Genomic DNA, 17,910 nt, shown 5'->3' on the forward strand with positions numbered 1-17,910 from the left:
GGAGCTGCTGTGGCTAAATAAAGAATGGGAGGCCAAGAGCACTTCTTTCCCAGTGGTACTGAAAGCACTTCAGTGCAAATGCAACACACAGTCACAAGCCACTGCTACAAAGGCATGGAAATTACATCACCACAGGAGATTCTTACTTACAACAATTTGATAAGACTTTAATCAAGGACTGGTATTGATGGGGTTTGGAGATGCAGAAGTCAGCAAGGCAGGAGCACTAGTTGGTTTTTATTTTTTAAAGAAAGGGGGTGTTGCCCTAGCAGGTTTGGCTCAGTGGAGAGAGTGTCGACCTGCAGACTGGGTCCCAGCTTCAATTCCGATCAAGGGCACATGCCTGGGTTTTGGACAAGATCCCCACTGCGGGGCTTGCAGGAGGCAGCCGATCAATGATTTTCTCTCATCATTGATGTTTCTCTCTCTCTCTCTCCATTCCTCTCTGAAATCAATAAAAATATATTTTCCCCGAAAAAAAGAAAGGAGGTGTTGCAAGGTTTGCTCAATCAGAAAACAGCCCCTGGAGGGCGTAGGAAGAGAAGGAGCCACGGCAGAGCTGAGAGGGGCAGGCTCATGCTTGCTTCTCAAAGATGGAAGACAACATCACAGTTTTCTTAATCTGCAGTATGCTGGGCCAGAAATAGAAAATACATGAGACAGAGTCTAGCCTGCCCTTTTCTCTTCTTAGGAGATAACCCTAGACTCATTATGCACATCCAGAATGAATGGAAATTCATTTAAATTGGCTCAGACACCAGACTGTTCAAAACAATTACTTTCCCACAGTCAAACCAGGGCATCATTTTCTGTTTTGAATATATATACACCGTATCTTAATATCGCAAAATCTTAGCATTAAGAGGTGCCTTAAAGAAATAAAGCCCCAGCCTTGGGCAGCTTGGCTCAGTCATTAGAGCGTCAGCCCGAGAAGGGTTCGATTCCTGGTCAAGGGCATGGACCTCGGTTACAGGTTCAAAACCTGTCCTGGTCAGGGCTCAAGCGTGAAGCAAACAATAGATTTGTCTCTCTCACATCAATGTTTTTCTCTCTCTCTCCACTCCCTTCCACTCTCTCTAAAAATAAATGGAAAAAATATCCTACTCCTCCGGTCAAGGTTACAAAAAAAAAAAGAAAGAAAGAAAGCCCTAGTCCTGGCTGGTGAGGCTCAGTTGGTCGGGCATCGTCGTGTGCATCAAAGGTTGCAGGTGTAATTCCTGGTCAGGGCACATGCCTGGGATGTGGGATCAATCCCTAGTAGGAGGTGTGCAAGAGGCAGCCGATAGGTGTTCCGCTCCCACACTGATGTTTCTTTCTCTCTCCCTCTCCCTCTCCCTTCCTCTCTCTCTAAATATCAATAATAAGTCTTAAAAATAAAATAAAGAAAGCCCAACTTCTGAACTAACAGAAACGTCTGGGTTTTGCTGCAATGGGTGGCAGACGCTAACAGTCTCTAGGAGATCTTAAAGTATAACATTTTTAACACATTGTATGCGGGAAACGTATTTATACATTTTACGTTGACTGGTAGTAGAGCGCAGGACACGTATTAATACTTTTTATAGACTAGTGGTAGAATGCGGGTAACACATAAATACGTTTATTTTTATACTTTTTTATTGCTCTAAAGGGATGCTAACATGCAGATATACGAATTCCAAAGGACAAAATTTGGGTCTCTAGCACATACAATGGTGAATTATGTATGCACTTCCAGGTATAACGGTAATCAATCTATTCAATTGCAAAAATGGCCCGCGGCCACCTGTTAGTGCTCGATAAAAACTACCTGCAAACAATGTGTTAAATACAGTTACTGGTAAAGAAGAATGCACACAGATAAAATATTCTCCAGCTACGGATGTCCCAGGAAAACAAGGCACACAGCCAGGGCTTTGATCTAATTCCAAGCATCACCAGCTCATCTTCAGTGTCCATAACAAGCTCAACAAAAGCCAACTTGGAAGACCTCTGGAATACTAAGGAAATTCACATTCTAGCCTGTTTAAAATCATATGGATGTGCTATACCAAGTATACAGGACAGAGTACATAAACACCTTAGAAAATAAGAAGGGCCCCAATAATGACTCAGTAGTTTGGAAATCCCTCAGAAGAATATGGAGATACTCTGAAGGAGTCAAAAGCTTGCCTTCAGTTGAGACCACTCATCAAGACTAGAAATGCAGCAGGCCAGCCGACTGAGACATACTGTAATTAACTGAGAATTGGAAATGTTGGAAAATCAATGTGGAGAATGAAAAATTAGCATGGTGCAGAATAGAAATGATGTGTCACACCACCAAAGGAGCCCAAATGATGTCCCCAAAAAGAAGCAGCAAGATGAGGAGTATCACCAAGAAATGTGGATCAGCTTCTCCTCAGTTCTTTCTATTAAAAATCAGAAGGACACACACTAGAGCTCTCAGAATCCTGGACAAAGTCAAGGGCTTTCAATGGAGCCCAGGAGAGTGCATACAAAAATGCCAAACCTTATCTTGCCGGAACACAGGTAATGAGGGAGGAGGTAGCTGATAATAGACAACTGAACTAGAAAAGAAGGTCTGCATGTTGCGAACTACGGGTTTATTTAGCCTTTAAATGAAAAAAGATGTGGCTTCCTCTAAACAGGCTAGAATGTGCATTTGAGGCATAATGAGGGTTTCCCAGAAGCAGACAGACATTTGTCTGAAGGAGCCTGGAAGGGTCAGCAAGCTGAACAGAGCTGCGGAGGTGGTCTGAGCGTGTTTCTGGCAGGCAGGTGAATATGTCTGAAAGCAGCAGGCAAGCTAGAAATTGGTATTCTTCTTCCTCTTTGGTTTCACCTGGTCTCCCAATGGGTGCATAAGGCAACACTCCCTGAGCTCCCATCAGATGATCTGAGAAAAGTTGGCAGATCACACCACCCCCCTCTGCAGAGGAAGCAGCAGCTGCAGAGCCCTGAGGAAGCTCATCAGCTCCTGGGCAGGCAGGTCCGTTGACTCGAGAAGTCAGACGAGTTAACAGGCTGCCCTTTCCCCATAGCGTACAATGTTTCTCTAAAAGGTCTAATGGCCAAGCAATGCTGTGGAAAGTAAAGTTAACAGAAGAGCTCTGTGCACCTTGCTGTTATCACTGGTGATAACCAGAGAGAAAAACAGGGATCCAGGAGTCAGAAGAAACCTGTTGGAATTAACACCCTTGGGGGGAGGGCCTAACAAACCACTTTTTACTGAACGAATTCCAGGATGAACGATACGAACACAGCAGATGCTATTCATTTGGCCTCTGCTAACGCTTTAGACACAGTACCTCAAGAAATTTTACTTGGGAAATTAAATCAAATTAGCTTGGTTCAGCATGTAATCACTGAAGATTAAAAAGTGGCTGAAGGATGATAAACAAAAGACAGTTAAGTGAGAGTCCACACACTGAGAGACTTGGGGTCAACATCGAAGCCATTCTTGTCAGGGGTTCTACTCAAGGCCCGGGAAGACGTAAACAACTCTCCAGTGAGATCTGTAGAGGACGTTAAGCTGGGAACAGAAGTCCACTGACAGGGGCATAAAATTACAAGGCAGAGTTCAACTGAAAAAAAAAAAATAGTTAATCTATCTTGGGGAAAACGACCCTAAACTCCCATAATATTCCATAGACAGGTAGGGTAAGGGGCAAAGCAGCATGGAAAAAGAGCTCTGACATGCTGTAACGTGACAGAAGCCAGTAAGAATGCTAAGGGAACACGAGGTGTGTGTCATGGAGAATGGAGCACTGCATACTGCAGGCAAACAAAAATAAAGCAGAGCATCAGAAAATAACTGATCTTGAAGTGAGGCCAACTTTATCATTTAAAAGGTGGAGGGGGGTGGGTACATTCTGCACTGAAGAAATGTTTTAATGGCTACAAAACCACCATTCTTATCTGGCAGGTGTTCCGGTCTTTCTCAGATCTTAAGTGGTCTCCCTGGGGGTTAGTGTCAGAAGGTGGCTCTGGGCTGGCTGCTGTTCTGAGGCTCATTGACAATACTGCCCCAAAGGAAAACTCACAGTTCAGGCTGGCCATTTCTCCTCAATCTTGACTAGGTCTGCACTGCCTTAGAGCAATGCCTCACAGGCTTGGGGAAGTAGTCAATTTCTCTCCGTTTACTCAACCTGCAATAGTGCACTGACCCTGAAGCCAGTTTTTCCACCATCCATCTGAAAGCAATGGCTCAACACAATTATCTCCAGGCAGCTCACTGCTTTAGCAGGCAGGCACCTTGTTACATTCCTTCAGCTCAAAATGGGTACTGCACTAAAGAGGCTCTTTTTTTCTTAAAACCTAAAACCTAAGAAATTCACTCTCTATGCAAACTCATTAAACATGACAGCACAACACAGCTACTTCAAACAGCATAGTAGGAGAGCTTGTGTGGCCTCACTTTCCAAAGCAGCTATGCAAAGGACTTTCATGCTCACCTGCTGATGAGAATTAAGTCTTCACTGTGGCAGAGTAAACCGGGTAGAAAATAGGCTTCTCTGGGAATGCATAACCTGTTTTTCAAGTTACCACCAGACCAAGCTGAGCTCACCCAGCACAGATTCACCACCCCAAAACCCACCTTAACTATCTACACTAATAAAAGAGAAACATGCAAATTGGTGTCACTCCACTATGCCCACCAGCCAATCAGAATGAGTATGCAAATTAACCCAACAAAGATGGTGGTTAATTTGCATATGCAGGCACAGAGCGAAGACTGAAGGCTCCGCCCAAGCGAAGACTGAAGATGACTGAAGACTGAAGAGACCACTCTGCGATGGTCGGAGTGGAGAAGCCTCCAGGCTTGCCTTCTCCACTGCAGCTGGAGTGAAGGCCTGGGTCCCGGGTGCCGGAGCTAAACCGGTGCCAGCAGCCAGGGGAAGGAAGGCCTATTGCACGAATCTCTTCATGCAACAGGCCTCTAGTAGTCTAATGATTGTCCATTTTCTAGAGTAACTAGATCATCAAATAGTACTTAAGAGATGTGAAGCCACATTTCCCATGATGGGTTCTTTCAACCCAGCTGACTTAGTGATAACATGGGCAGGGAGAGAAAAATGAGGAAGCGAGGAAGAATGAGAGAAATGCCATTTATGGGTTCTCTATCATATTATTTTATAGCTGCCATTAATGAGCCTTAAATGAACAAAGATACTGACTAGTATTTTCACTGAACTTTTTGTGCTCAAGAATCAGGTCCTAGACTGAGCCCACTGGGGAAAATCCACAAGAAATAATCCAAAAAGCTGCAGCAGTTTGACTGGCTGATTTCTGAGCTGACATTCTGTGTGACATTCTACAGATGCTCTATCCATCAGGATGTGACATGGTATGAGAGGTAAATATCACATATCAGGTCAACGTTCTGGGCCAAAGAGCAAGAGAAGTGATCTCAATGACAAAGTCTTAAGTATAAATAACAATGTGACCAAACTCACTCCTCCTCTAACTATAGAGCATGACCTGGCAATTACCAAACTTCTAAAACTAAAGTACAAGGCCTCAGAAAAATGGCCGAGTGAGGCAAGCACCTGCATCACTATTTGAAATAGTGGATGTATTTTGGTCGAGTCCAAGCAGGCTGCTGAGCTATCCAAGTCAGCTCAGCAATATTAGCCCAGATCTTGCTCTGTTTCCTGGGAAGTCTGGGAATCACTCAACAACCAGCACCATCCAGTGACAGCCGTCTCAGCGAGTAAAAGCCTTGAAGGATGTCACTGGTAGGAAATATTGCTGAGCAGAATGCATGTCCTTGGGGCAACCAGCCACAGGGATGAAGGACAAAAGTAAAATGTCACAGGGCTTCTCAAATGCTCTCCTGCCAACTGTCAGAAGTGTGAAAGCAAAACTCATTTCCTAATAAATGTTTTCATTTCCTTTGTACATGACAAAAGGTCTGGAGGTGTTAATGGGAGGGGCTAGGGAACAGAGGCCTCTGGAGGTAAGAACCAGAGAGAGGCAAAGGCAAATGTCCTGCACACGTAAGCAGGGCTTCACTGTTAGTCCCGGGGAATGAAGACAGCACAGTGATGGCAACAGCATCTTATACAGTACTTGATCTCCACAGAAAGATCGTCTCTAATATATCTCTATTACACAGATTCAAAAAGCTGAGGTCCAAGTGTACTTAATCAACATTAGACAGCAAGTTCGAAGTGTGCCCCTTTTCTTTTCATGGGGGAAAACTGGAATAAAAGAATATAGGCTTTCTCAGCATATTATTTCCCATAACATTCTGCCCAGGGTTAGGCAGGAAATTGGGAAAGAAAAAAGGGGCCACGGATCCCAATGCGTTTAATAATTATTCATCTCACCTGGCCTCGGCGGCAAGCAGCTCGTCATAGTGAGAGGATCTCTGATCGTCATCCTGCCGGTATCTGATCACCGTGGCTAGACCTTTGCTGACAAGGGCCTCGGCAATGTTTCTGCAACAGAAAAGATAGGTCAGTGAGCACCAGAGGTGCATATGGGGCTCAGTCAACAGAAATAATAACAGTTCGCACCTGGAGGTCTTAACGTGTCCTGGCAGAAGGAGGAGAAGCCGGGGATTTTAAGACCAATGAGCTGCTAAGCTAGAAATCCAAATAAAAGATGGAATAAAGTTCCCCAGCTCAGCACTTTTTGGCTAGTACAGTCAGATGCTATATCAATCCGTACATAAACACAAGCAGAGGATATCTATAAGAAGCCCACATTAGGCCTGCCTCTCTACAGAATGTTATCAATAAGCTACTACCTTCAAGAAAAGTCTGCTTTAAAACATCAGATAAACAGATAAAAAATAAAAACACATAAAAGCATGACCTAAATTTCTCAAAATCTCTTCTCTAGCCTACCCTATAACTAGCAAATGTCTTATTCCAGTTTGGCAGTGTTAGAAACACTGGTCTAACATAACACTCGGTGCCTCCATTCTCATCAGAGCTCCTGACTGTGGCTCTCCCACCCAAAGGGGCGTGCAGAAGGTGAGTCTATGAGTGAATTGGGGAGGGAAGGGGAGGAAGGTACTGGGGTGGGATAAAAGTTCTTCATAGAAAATGGAATAAAATGGGGGAACAAATAAAATCTGAGATGACCAGCTGTGGAATAATATTCCGAGTAGTCCTTTTAGGACTAAAGAGCATGCAGATTAGAATCCTTCTTAAATCAATTCTCAGTGGTGTTCAATCTTCTTCCCTTTGCTAGAATTAGAAAGAGGTCCTACTCTAAGTGACTTATATCTACTAAGTAGAGAAGAGTGCACTGGACATGACTCTCAGACAACTAATGAAGCCTATCTGCATGGTTCCTCCCCTTGCTGGAAAGAACCTTGTGAAGCACTCACTCTACAAAAACAAATTTTCAAAAATGTCCTGTAGCAAGTACTGGAATCCAAGAGGTATTAAGTTATTGGGGCAGACTGGTGGTTATGTCTTTCTTTGTGTCTGTCATAATTACATGAAAGGTCCCAATCAAACCATCTGGTGAGCTGCCCTTTAGGGAGGGGGTATGCTAAGCAATAGGCGACTGTACCATATGCTATGATTTAGTGTTGTTTGGAAATGTAGTTAACTCTTAACAAACTGATGTTCCTAAAGACTCAGATTTGGAGATGCTGGGAGCTGAACTAACCATTTTATGTGCATGTTTAATCCACTTAAAGAAGGATTCTCTTCATCAAAACCCAGGAAATTACTGTTTTAAAAGATGAAGAAAAAAATAGTATGTGCAGAAGGGAAAGGAAGAAAAGATGCTGTGGCCGATTCCCCTCTGCTGCCTGTTTATCTACTGCCAGCACGATATTAATATCTCCAAACCACCACGGAATTAGCACTTCTCAAATCCACTCCCACAAAGAGGCTGCTTTGCTGGCCACCCTGTCTCCTGAGTCACCGCATAAGCATGCTGGCAAACGCTGTCATTATCACAGAGTTGGGTTTGGCAGCATGGAGAATGCCAACAGCCCCAAGTCAACAGCTGTAGAGGTTGATATATGGTGAGAATTTAACTCAGGGTGTCACCATGAAGCCCCAAGTGGGCAGGAGAAGGGCTCCCCTTGTAACACGCTGAGAGGTCTGAGGATTGGAAATGCCAGAAGAACAAAGACGTATTTGTTACTGCATTTTGAATTGCTGCGCATTGACATTTTACAGTCAATACATGGGATCTGGAGGAGAGAGTTGGAATGACAAAGCAGGCAAGAAAAAATTCAACACAAACAAGCTTCTATCTGAAAAAGCGAGAGAGCACTAAGCAAAACAGCACAAATGTTTAATGATCCACTCCTGTGAATGCTGCTCAAATCAATTCACAGAATTACTGAGTACCTGTGTGGCCAGCGAGCACCAAGGGCACAAGCATTCCTTATGCCTGCTGCCCTCTGTATCCTGTCAGCAATGTCCACAAGTCAGCGAAGGCCTCAGATTCCCAACTCCACACCCTGCCCACTACCCTCCTCTTCTTTCTCTCGGAAGCCTAGAGTGTAAGCCGTATTCTCTTAGCTTCATGTCTCTAATTGCAGATTTCTCCTGGAGGAACAGTTGTGGTGCTGCTGCTTAGCAGTAAGGAGAGTAAAAACACATGAAATAATAATAACCACCATCATTACTGGGATGAGCCAGGCATGAGAATCATGTCACATGTGTTTTCTTCTTGGTGTGTGCTCCCTTGCGATACTCCTCAGTGTCTATCTTCCTTCTAAATTATGAGGTCGGAGAGGGCAAGAGTCTCCTCGTTCTTGCTTAGTAGCACAGGGACTAGACCACACTTGGCATAAAGGAGACAGTAAATATTTCTGGATGAAATCATTTAGCTTATTTAGGATAATTTTTCACTATGGTAAAAATCACAGCACATTCTTATAATTTTATTTTAATACATCCTGAAACTCAAGATACTCTTGGAAATGTCAGAAAAACACCCAATCATTTCGGAGAGGCAGCACTGGAACATTATTTATTATCCTAAGCATATATTAGCCAAGCTTGCTGAGAACAGAATTAAGGACAAAAGCTTTCTACATATGCCTTACCAGCTTTTGTCTTTCTCCTCTCCATTATCTAGCTAGGACTTAGAATTAAAGGGAATGAAAGGGAGAGAGGGAAAATGGAATTGGCCTAGTCCATGTACTTGACTCTCTCATTCATTTCTTTTGGCTGCTAATGAAAGGTCAGGAGATTCTGCCCCGCCCCGCCCCCAAAGATGGTTCAGAAACCGACACTGCTGTGTTGATCATTTGCCCAGAAAAGAGAACATTAAATTACGTGCCATGACATTATGTCGCTTTAGACAAATTTATAAGTTCTGCTTTCTTGAGTGTATCAGTAATTCTACTCCAATTACACATGTCTGGCTCAAATGGATAATTCACAATCAGCATACAAAAAGGACACTACTAACAGCCTGAGAATTAGTGCTGGGATTGAGTTGCTTCTCCAAACTGAAAGAGAAATTTAGGTTCTATTAAAAGTGAACACTTTCCATTAGACATGATCAGATATCCTTGATACAAACACAACCAACACACAGATTTTCTCCAAAGATCTGTACTAGTTGAAATCTTCCCCCCACACACACACACACTTGTTTCAACAGCAAGTAGGTTGTTTAATCAGCACATACTTTCCAATAATAAGATACTTCTGAAACCGTGGGGTCCTAATATTCTGCCAACTTGGAGAAAAGGTGTTCTATGTCCATACTCGAGAATACAGTTATTTAAATAGATTTCATTTACAGGAGATTATAATTGTTTTATCACATTTTTGGCAGTCTTCTCCATCCACAATCCCCCCCCCCAATCAAAATTTACAGAAAAGTTGCACATACTGTATGAAGAACAGACCCTCCATCTTTGAACCATGTGAGAGTAAGTAACTGACCAGGTGTACCATCACCCCCAAATATTTTAGTGTTCATTTCCTACAAACTAGGATATTTTCCTATGTAATAATAATAATAATAATAATAATAATAATAATAATAAAAACAATGAATAGAATAGGATATCAACAAGAACACAATATTATCATCTACAAACCCCACCCAAATTTTGCCAATTGTTCCAATAAAATACTTAGGGGGAAAAGGACCTAATTCAGGATCAGTGTTACATTTAGATGTCATGTCTCCTTAGTCTGGAACACTTCCTCAGTCTATCTTACAATGCGTGGCTTGACACTTGGAAGAGCATAGGCCAATTACTTCTGTGTCCGATGCAGGTTATGCATCATTGGAGGCAACACACAGAAGGCATGCTGTACTGTTCCCTAAGCCCCCTATGAAATGATCTATAATTTAGCACTGATGTCCACTTTAATCACTCGATCAGGATGGTGTCTACCAGGCTTCTCCACTGTAGTTACTCCTTTTCCTCTTTATAACCATAGGAGACACTTTAAACTATGTAATTTTCAGCCCTCAAACTCACAAGTTATTCATTTATTTATTTAAGCAGTATAAACTCATGGAATCTCATTTTATTCAAAGGGTTATAATCCACTACTATCATTATTTATTCTGATGCCGAAATTGTTCCCAATCTGGCTAGTGAAAACTGGCTCAAGTGGGCTTCTGTGCCCTATGGACAGTCTCCCATCATTCTTTGAGCATGTCCTGATTTCCAGGACAACAACATATCCGGGCTTATCTTGTGCTGTTTTCTGTAACTCTGAAATTAGCCAATTATCTAGTAGCCTACATGTACATCATTATTTCTAAATATTTATTTCCAATACTATTGGAAACCATGTGTGGCAGTCATGAAAATGTGCCTCTTAGATTTCTCACTGCAGGAAGCATTTCTCAGTGACAGTCCCAGCTGCTGTGCTCAGAACCAAGGCTATGCTTTCCACCAGCCAAAGACTGAGCACAGACAGCAGAGATACTAATGCAGGCCTATTGCTGAGACTTTGGACTCCTCTGATGGGCAACTTTGGCTTGCGGACTCCTTGTCAGCTTGGCAGAAACTCTTAGAATTAACTGCCCTACAGCTCAGATTTTTCCAGTTCGACCTTCCTTCCTTCCTTCCCTCCCTCCTCTCCACAGGGCTGAGGCCCACAGTGCAGTCTGATGGCTCTCCCAGCCTCATCCAGATCCCCGAGAACAGTCTTCCCCAATTAAACTCTCGCACTGCACATCTAGTCCCATCTTGGCATCAGCTTCTTAGAAAACCTGAAACAATATATCATGAATTAACACAGATATCTATAATCCCAATCCAATACTGCAGGGCTCATTGTAGTTTTCTTCCTTTCCATATTTATACCTCCCTTCTCTGACTGTGAGAAACCTGGCTTGCATTACCCTTAATGTTTTACTTATAAGAAAAATCTCCCTTTATATACATATACACTTACTTGCTCACTCATACATACTGTGACTTCCTTGATTTAGTACCTAACAATAGAGCTAATTTAAGAGGAATACACTACTTAATAAAAAAAAAAGGACCTGGGTTAAATGGACAAGTATTTTAAAAGAGTGGGCATAGAGAATAATAACACACACACACACACACACACACACACACACACACACCCTTCATTCTCCATCTGAATAAGGATAACAGGTAATTCTCAATGATTCTGTCTCACAGATCTCTATCTAGCTGTTTGAACTTAACATCTGCCACTTAAAAACCATCTACATTTTATCAGTCACTGAGGTGTCCATGGAGATTATAAAAGCAGAATATTTTCCTTAAGGCAAGCATACGTGTGGGCACATATTCAGAACAAAGCAAGCACATAAAAAAATGCCTCTACAATGTATTTTAGTCAAGGCTAAAGGAAAGGGGTGACAGATAATTAACAGCTCAATTCATTCATAACAGTTGCATTAGCAATAGCAGAGGTACATATCTCAGCATGTGCACAAAAATACACACACTCCTCATACAATTTCTTTACAGTAATTTCAAGGTCCTGTGGTCAAATTTCATAAACAGCAGAAAATGCATCCCATAGCTATTTACTATGAGATAACCCAGATCCAACAAGACATCAGGCACATAGCTTGGGCCTCCGTCATCTGTGAACCTCCAACTCCAGTATCTGGTGCTGGAAAACTGCCTTTTCATACGGCCTGTACCTTCCCCACAGGGACAGACTTTCTCACAAGTCCTGAGATGGAGACCACCAGCCGGCAGAGTTCCAGTACTGATTTCTAACCTACCAGGTGGCTCGCCTCACTGCGCCTCAGCTTAACAGGGATGCTCTGCTGTGGGCTGAGCCACAGGGGAGCTTCACTGTGCTGACATCCTTCTCTGCCACCAGGTCAGAGACAAGCAAGGAGGAAGAGGTCGCCACAGGACTTGATAAGGAGGTAGAAAGCGAGGAAGACTAGAAAAGTAATTTCTTCAGAATATCAGGTCCACTTTTACTCATGACTATGGAAAACATGGCCTTTCCGCTCTAACAGATACTAAAGAAGTGGGGAAATGACAGCCTATGGGCCCCAAAGCCTTCCTTCGCTACCGGCTCACAAGAAGACCTCTATACCCATGCTCTTTGAGGCAGGAACCGGACAATTTCAGGCTTGAGTTAGACTTGGCTTTGGTAAAGCCAGCAAAAGGAGAAAGTGAACATCTAGATCAGTGGTTCTCAACCTTCCTAATGCCGCGACCCTTTAATACAGTTCCTCATGTTGTGGTGACCCCCAATTTCATTGTTACAAATTGAACATAATTAAAGCATAGTGATTAATCACAAAAACAATACATAATTATTTATGTGTTTTCCGATGGTCTTAGGTGATCCCTGTGAAAGGGTAGTTCGACCCCCAAAGGGGTCGCGACCCACAGGTTGAGAACCGCTGTTCTAGATGAAAGGGATCTGTAACCAATGGGCAACAAACAAATATCTTTATTAAATTGCTGTTTTTCAAACAGGCCTCAAATTAGAAAAAAAGTCCTACAGAGCAACATGTAGCTTCCAAAAGCTTCTATGATGACACCTCTAGGGGTCACATGTGACCTCTCCCACTTAGTGTCTTTGTGCTCCAGTGACTGAATTCCCATGAATCTGAAAATGATGACTTACCCTTTTTTTTCTTAAAATATATCAAAGGGGGTGCTTCCCACATAACCAAGTGGCATATGTAGACCAGATTCTGTTTTAGAAGCATTAATAATTAGAAACAGCTGAGGTAGCACAACATCCTTTATAGATTTACCAAATATCTTTCCTACTGTCTTCTCTATTTTTTCATTTCTCCCTTGAACTAATGTAAAATCCTATCTAATAAAAGAGAAACATGGTAATTAGCCATACATCTGCTACCCTTCCCATTGGCTAATCAGGGCGATATGCAAATTAACTGCCAGCCAAGATGACGGCCGGCAGCCAGGCAGCTTGAAGCGAACATGAGGCTTGCTTGCTTCAGTGACACAGGACTCCAATGTTCCCCGCCTGCCACTGCCGGCCTCTGAGCTTGCAGTTTGAAACATTGTTACAAATATAGAAGCCAAAAAAACCCCCCCAGAAACCTGCTTTCAGCCAGCCGGGATCTCAGAGCTGGAGTTGAAACAGTGTTTCGATTATAGAACCCAAACAAACCAGATCCCTGCTTTCAGCAGCCGAGGCCCAAGAGCTGGAGCCAAGCCTCAGAGCTAAAGCTGGCCCAGAATAAAAAAAGAAAAAAAGAAAAAAAAGGAGTGGTTGGGAGCTTTAGTCACCCGCCAGTCTGAAAACAGCCCTCAGCCCCTCACCCAGACTGGCCAGGCACCCCAGTGGGGACCCCCACCCTGATCCAGGACACCCTTCAGGGCAAACCAGCTGGCCCCCACCCATGCACCAGGCCTCTATCCTATATAGTAAAAGGGTAATATGCCTCCCAGCACCAGGATCAGCGGAGCCGCGAGGCCTCCCGGCACCGGGATCAGTGTGACAGGGGGCAGCGCCCCAACCCCCTGATCCGCCCTGCTCTGTGTGTGACAGGGGGAGCTCACCAACCCCCTGATGGGCCCTGCTATGTGAGTGACAGGGGGCAGTGCCCCAACCCCCTGATGGGCCCTGCTCTGTGAGTGACAGGGGGCAGCGCCCCAACCCCCTGATTGGCCCTGCTCTGTGCATGACAGGGGGTGGCGCCGCAATCTCCCCATCGACCCTGCCTTGAGTGTGACAGGGGCCCCAACCCCCCCAATCGGCCCTACCCTGAGCGTGACTGAGGGTGGCATCGCAACCTCCCGATCTGCCCTGCTCTGTGCATGATGGGGGCGGCGCCCCAACTCCCCAATCGGCCCTGCTCTGAGCCCGACCAGGGGCTGCACCTAGGGATTGGGCCTGCCCTCTGCCACCCGGGAGCAGGCCTAAGCCAGCAGGTCGTTATCTCCCGAGGGGTTCCAGACTGCGAGAGGGCACAGGCCGGGCTGAGGGGACACCCCCACCCCCGCCGAGTGCACAAATTTTTGTGCATTGGGCCTCTAGTTCTAAAAATAACTAAAATCATTTTGGGGGGTCTTCTTACTCGTATCTGCTTCTTTATGTGTTTAGCAAGTCCCATCTACAGGACAGCCACCAGAGATCTGCACAGTGGCTAGGGACTTTCCCAGAATGCATGACATTGAAAACAAAGAGGAAGATTCAAATGCCTAGATGTTCCCAGCCAGGCTCTAGAAACTGGGGGGGGGATATGATTATCAAGGACTGTATAAGGCACATGCAGTCTTAGGGCAGCACATCCCTGTTCCAGGCTCTGAGAGCCAAAGGTAATTGCTTTTAACACTTTACCAACCCAGCTGTGGCAATACTGAACATAAGATATCGCATGACCTACGCAAAGCAGGACCACAGAAAGCCAGACTCAAGAATGGGCAAGTATGGAATGGGACTTAACTGAATGGCCTTAGAAGCAGATCAAGCAAAAAAGCACTCCTCAGAACAAAAATGTCTAATAAGTTTTAGTTCATGTTTAATCAGCACTTAAAATATGCACAACTCCTAAACACAACTGTTCTTTTCATGAGAGCATTTTCCAGAGACTAAAGTTGAGATATGAAAATCAAGAACTCTTGGGAACAAGACTCTAGCCTTTTTGTATTATAATGAATCCCAATCCTTCCTCCTGGCAGAGAAGGGGATGTGGAAAGAAAACAATTAAACTAATATGGACATAGTCTAAGCAACCCCAAAGGATGCATGGTTAGAATGGAACCCAAAGAGACCCATAAACAACCCTGGCAAAAAGGAAAGAAAGGAGGGAGGAAGAAAGAAATGGAGGAAAGGAGAAAGGGAAGAGAGAGAAAGGAAAGGAGAAGGAAAAGAAAGAAAAAATCAGCCGAAACCGGTTTGGCTCAGTGGATAGAGCGTCGGCCTGCGGACTGAAAGGTCCCAGGTTCGATTCCGGTCAAGGGCATGTACCTGGGTTGCGGGCACTTCCCCAGTGGGAGATGTGCAGGAGGCAGCTGATCGATGTTTCTAACTCTCTATCTCTCTCCCTTCCTCTCTGTAAAAAATCAATAAAATATATTTAAAAAAAAAAAAAAGAAAGAAAAAATCATTCCATGAAAAAATTATTGCTTTGTACAAAGTTAAATCCTTGAACCCCTAGAGCAGCAGTCGCCAACCGGTGGTCCGTGAGGTCCGAAAGGTTGGCAACCGCTGCCCTAGAGCACATACTCCTCCAAACTTCACTATAAAGAATAGGCTTACTCCTGAGCACTGACAAAAACTTCTCTAGCTTCAGAGGCCATGTCCCACTGCGCACCAACAGTAACCTTCTGTTTGGAAGAAAAGAAATAAAACCAAAGATACCTTGGGACCAGGGTTTTAAAAGTGGGTGATGAAGAGATGTCACTTCATTCTCAACCTGCCAAGGCAGCTCTGGGCCATATCACACCCGTTACCTTATTTCCACTCATGCCTACACAAGGGTGTACCTACCACCCTTGATCTCCTGAAAGAAAAACTAACAGACAAGAAAATAAGACAGAAATATGGAGCCCCTCTTATCTGCAGGGGACATGTCCCAAGACCCCCCAGTGGATACCTGAAACCAGGGACAGTACTGAAGCCTGTATGCCCTTTTTTCTTCCTCTACATAAATACCTGTGATCAAGTTTAAGTGATAAATTAGGCATAGTGGTTAACAACAATAACTAATGGCAAAACATAGTGATTATAACAATACACTATAACAAAAGTTACGTGAATGTGGTGACTCGTTTCAGGGGCCCCTGGAGCTGTCTCCTGCAGTCTCAGTGCTTTCCGGCGCAGCACACTGCTATCAAGCAGAACCTGCTTGCTGGCCATGTCTCCCACCCATGGACTTAATGTCTTTCCCATCTTGACCAAGCATTCCTTTATCATGCACCATGGCTGTTAACTTTAGGAGGTGCAACAGCAAAACTAGCACAGATTTATTTTTCCTTCTTTACACTTCTAGTAATTGAAGATTCATTCTTACTGTTGATCTTAGCAAACTCAGCACATGATTTTTGTGTTGGAAGCCAATCCACCCTGGCTGCTTGAGGCAGTCCCTGCAGGGATGTTTCAAGGAACCTTGAAATAGAGATGAGAAACGCCCTAGCCTTTGGAATGGAATGGATGGGGTTAAGATCAAATAGAATAAATGCAGATGTAAGAGGACAATAGGGGGAGGAACCTGGCTAGGAGAAGAGAGGTTGTTTCCCCAGGTGAGGACCAAATAGTATAAATACAGATGTTAGATGACAATAAAAGAGAGAATCTGGCTATGATGATCACCTAAACACTGACTCCGTGTCCCTCATTCTTTGCCAACTCTGTCCACACCTTGGGGAACCCCTGGACCCGCTGGGGCTGGACCCCAGCATTTTTGTTTTCTTATTAAGTGAGAACTTTCACCTTTTCATTTAAAGAAAGCACTTTATGGCTTCTCTTTGCCATATCCAAATAGCTAGCATCACTACTCCTGCACTTTCGGGCCATTATTAAAAATAAATAAAAGTTACTTGAATACAAGCACAGTGGATCTGATAACCAAAATGGCTATTAGCTGGTCAATGTGCAGGTAGCAAACACAGCATGAAGATGCCAGACAAAAGGATGATTCATATTCCAGGAGGGATGGAGCAGGACAGCGTGAGATTTCACCAGGCTACTCACAACAGCCCATAAGTTAAAACTTAGGAATTGTTAATATTTAAGGACCACTGTTGACAGGAGGTAACTGAAACCGAGGAAAGTGAAACTGTAAAAAAGGGGGACTACTGTACTTGTAGGAGGCAGAATTAAACTCACTTCATAACTCTAGCTAACGGAGAGAATGGTGTTGAAAATATGGGTCGAAGTGATTTAGAGAAGGAGGGGGGAGAAGCTTAACACCAAATAGCTCTATCAAACAGTTATGATTACTAAATAGACAATTTTATTCTGCCCCTAGGATTTCTGCAGTACTGTAATCTTATTGCCACCTCTTATATGATATTTTCATTTATTCAGCAATATCATGGTGATGGCTTTATAAGACAAAGAAAACTGGAATTGTACTCTATTATGTCAGCTCCTCTCTGAGTATCACTGCATTTCCAAGTCAGCAAAATATCTGAGGAAGTCAGGACAATGATGAAGCTTGGCTATATATATGAGGGGCACATTAAATGTAAGTGGCAATAAAACAACATCACCTTCAAATACCTAATATTTTCCCCAATTTCCAATCCTCAAAGTAAGACAGAAGCAAAACAGTGAAAAAAAAAGGTCTGTTTCATGGACAAACTACAAGGACTTATCTATCTGCATCTCCCTTATACAACAGGGATATGTACCCAAGTGACACTCCCTCTATTAGACAGACATCTTCCCAGAAGGAGACCAATAGATCTTTCAAAAACAACGAAGGCAATCAATTAAATACTGGCTCTAGCTTGAAGAAAGTAAACTGTTAGCCAAACTGGTCAACTCATTGCTAAATACGCCACACAGTTCCAGTTCCAACTATTTGCAGGGCATG

At 43.7% G+C, this 17,910-nt stretch overlaps 1 protein-coding gene across 1 annotated transcript in view; it reads right to left on the reverse strand.

Moving 5' to 3' along the window:
• SND1 (staphylococcal nuclease and tudor domain containing 1) overlaps nucleotides 1-17,910 on the reverse strand; it is a 456,936-nt gene that overhangs the window by 202,357 nt on the left and 236,669 nt on the right. Inside the window, exon 13 of the mRNA XM_036328783.1 lies at nucleotides 6,315-6,425. Within this exon, the coding sequence (XP_036184676.1) occupies nucleotides 6,315-6,425 (111 nt within the window). The remainder of the gene's footprint in view (nucleotides 1-6,314; nucleotides 6,426-17,910) is intronic.

The sequence above is a fragment of the Myotis myotis genome, unplaced genomic scaffold, assembly GCF_014108235.1.
Source record: "Myotis myotis isolate mMyoMyo1 unplaced genomic scaffold, mMyoMyo1.p scaffold_m19_p_11, whole genome shotgun sequence".
NCBI classification, from domain to species: domain Eukaryota; kingdom Metazoa; phylum Chordata; class Mammalia; order Chiroptera; family Vespertilionidae; genus Myotis; species Myotis myotis.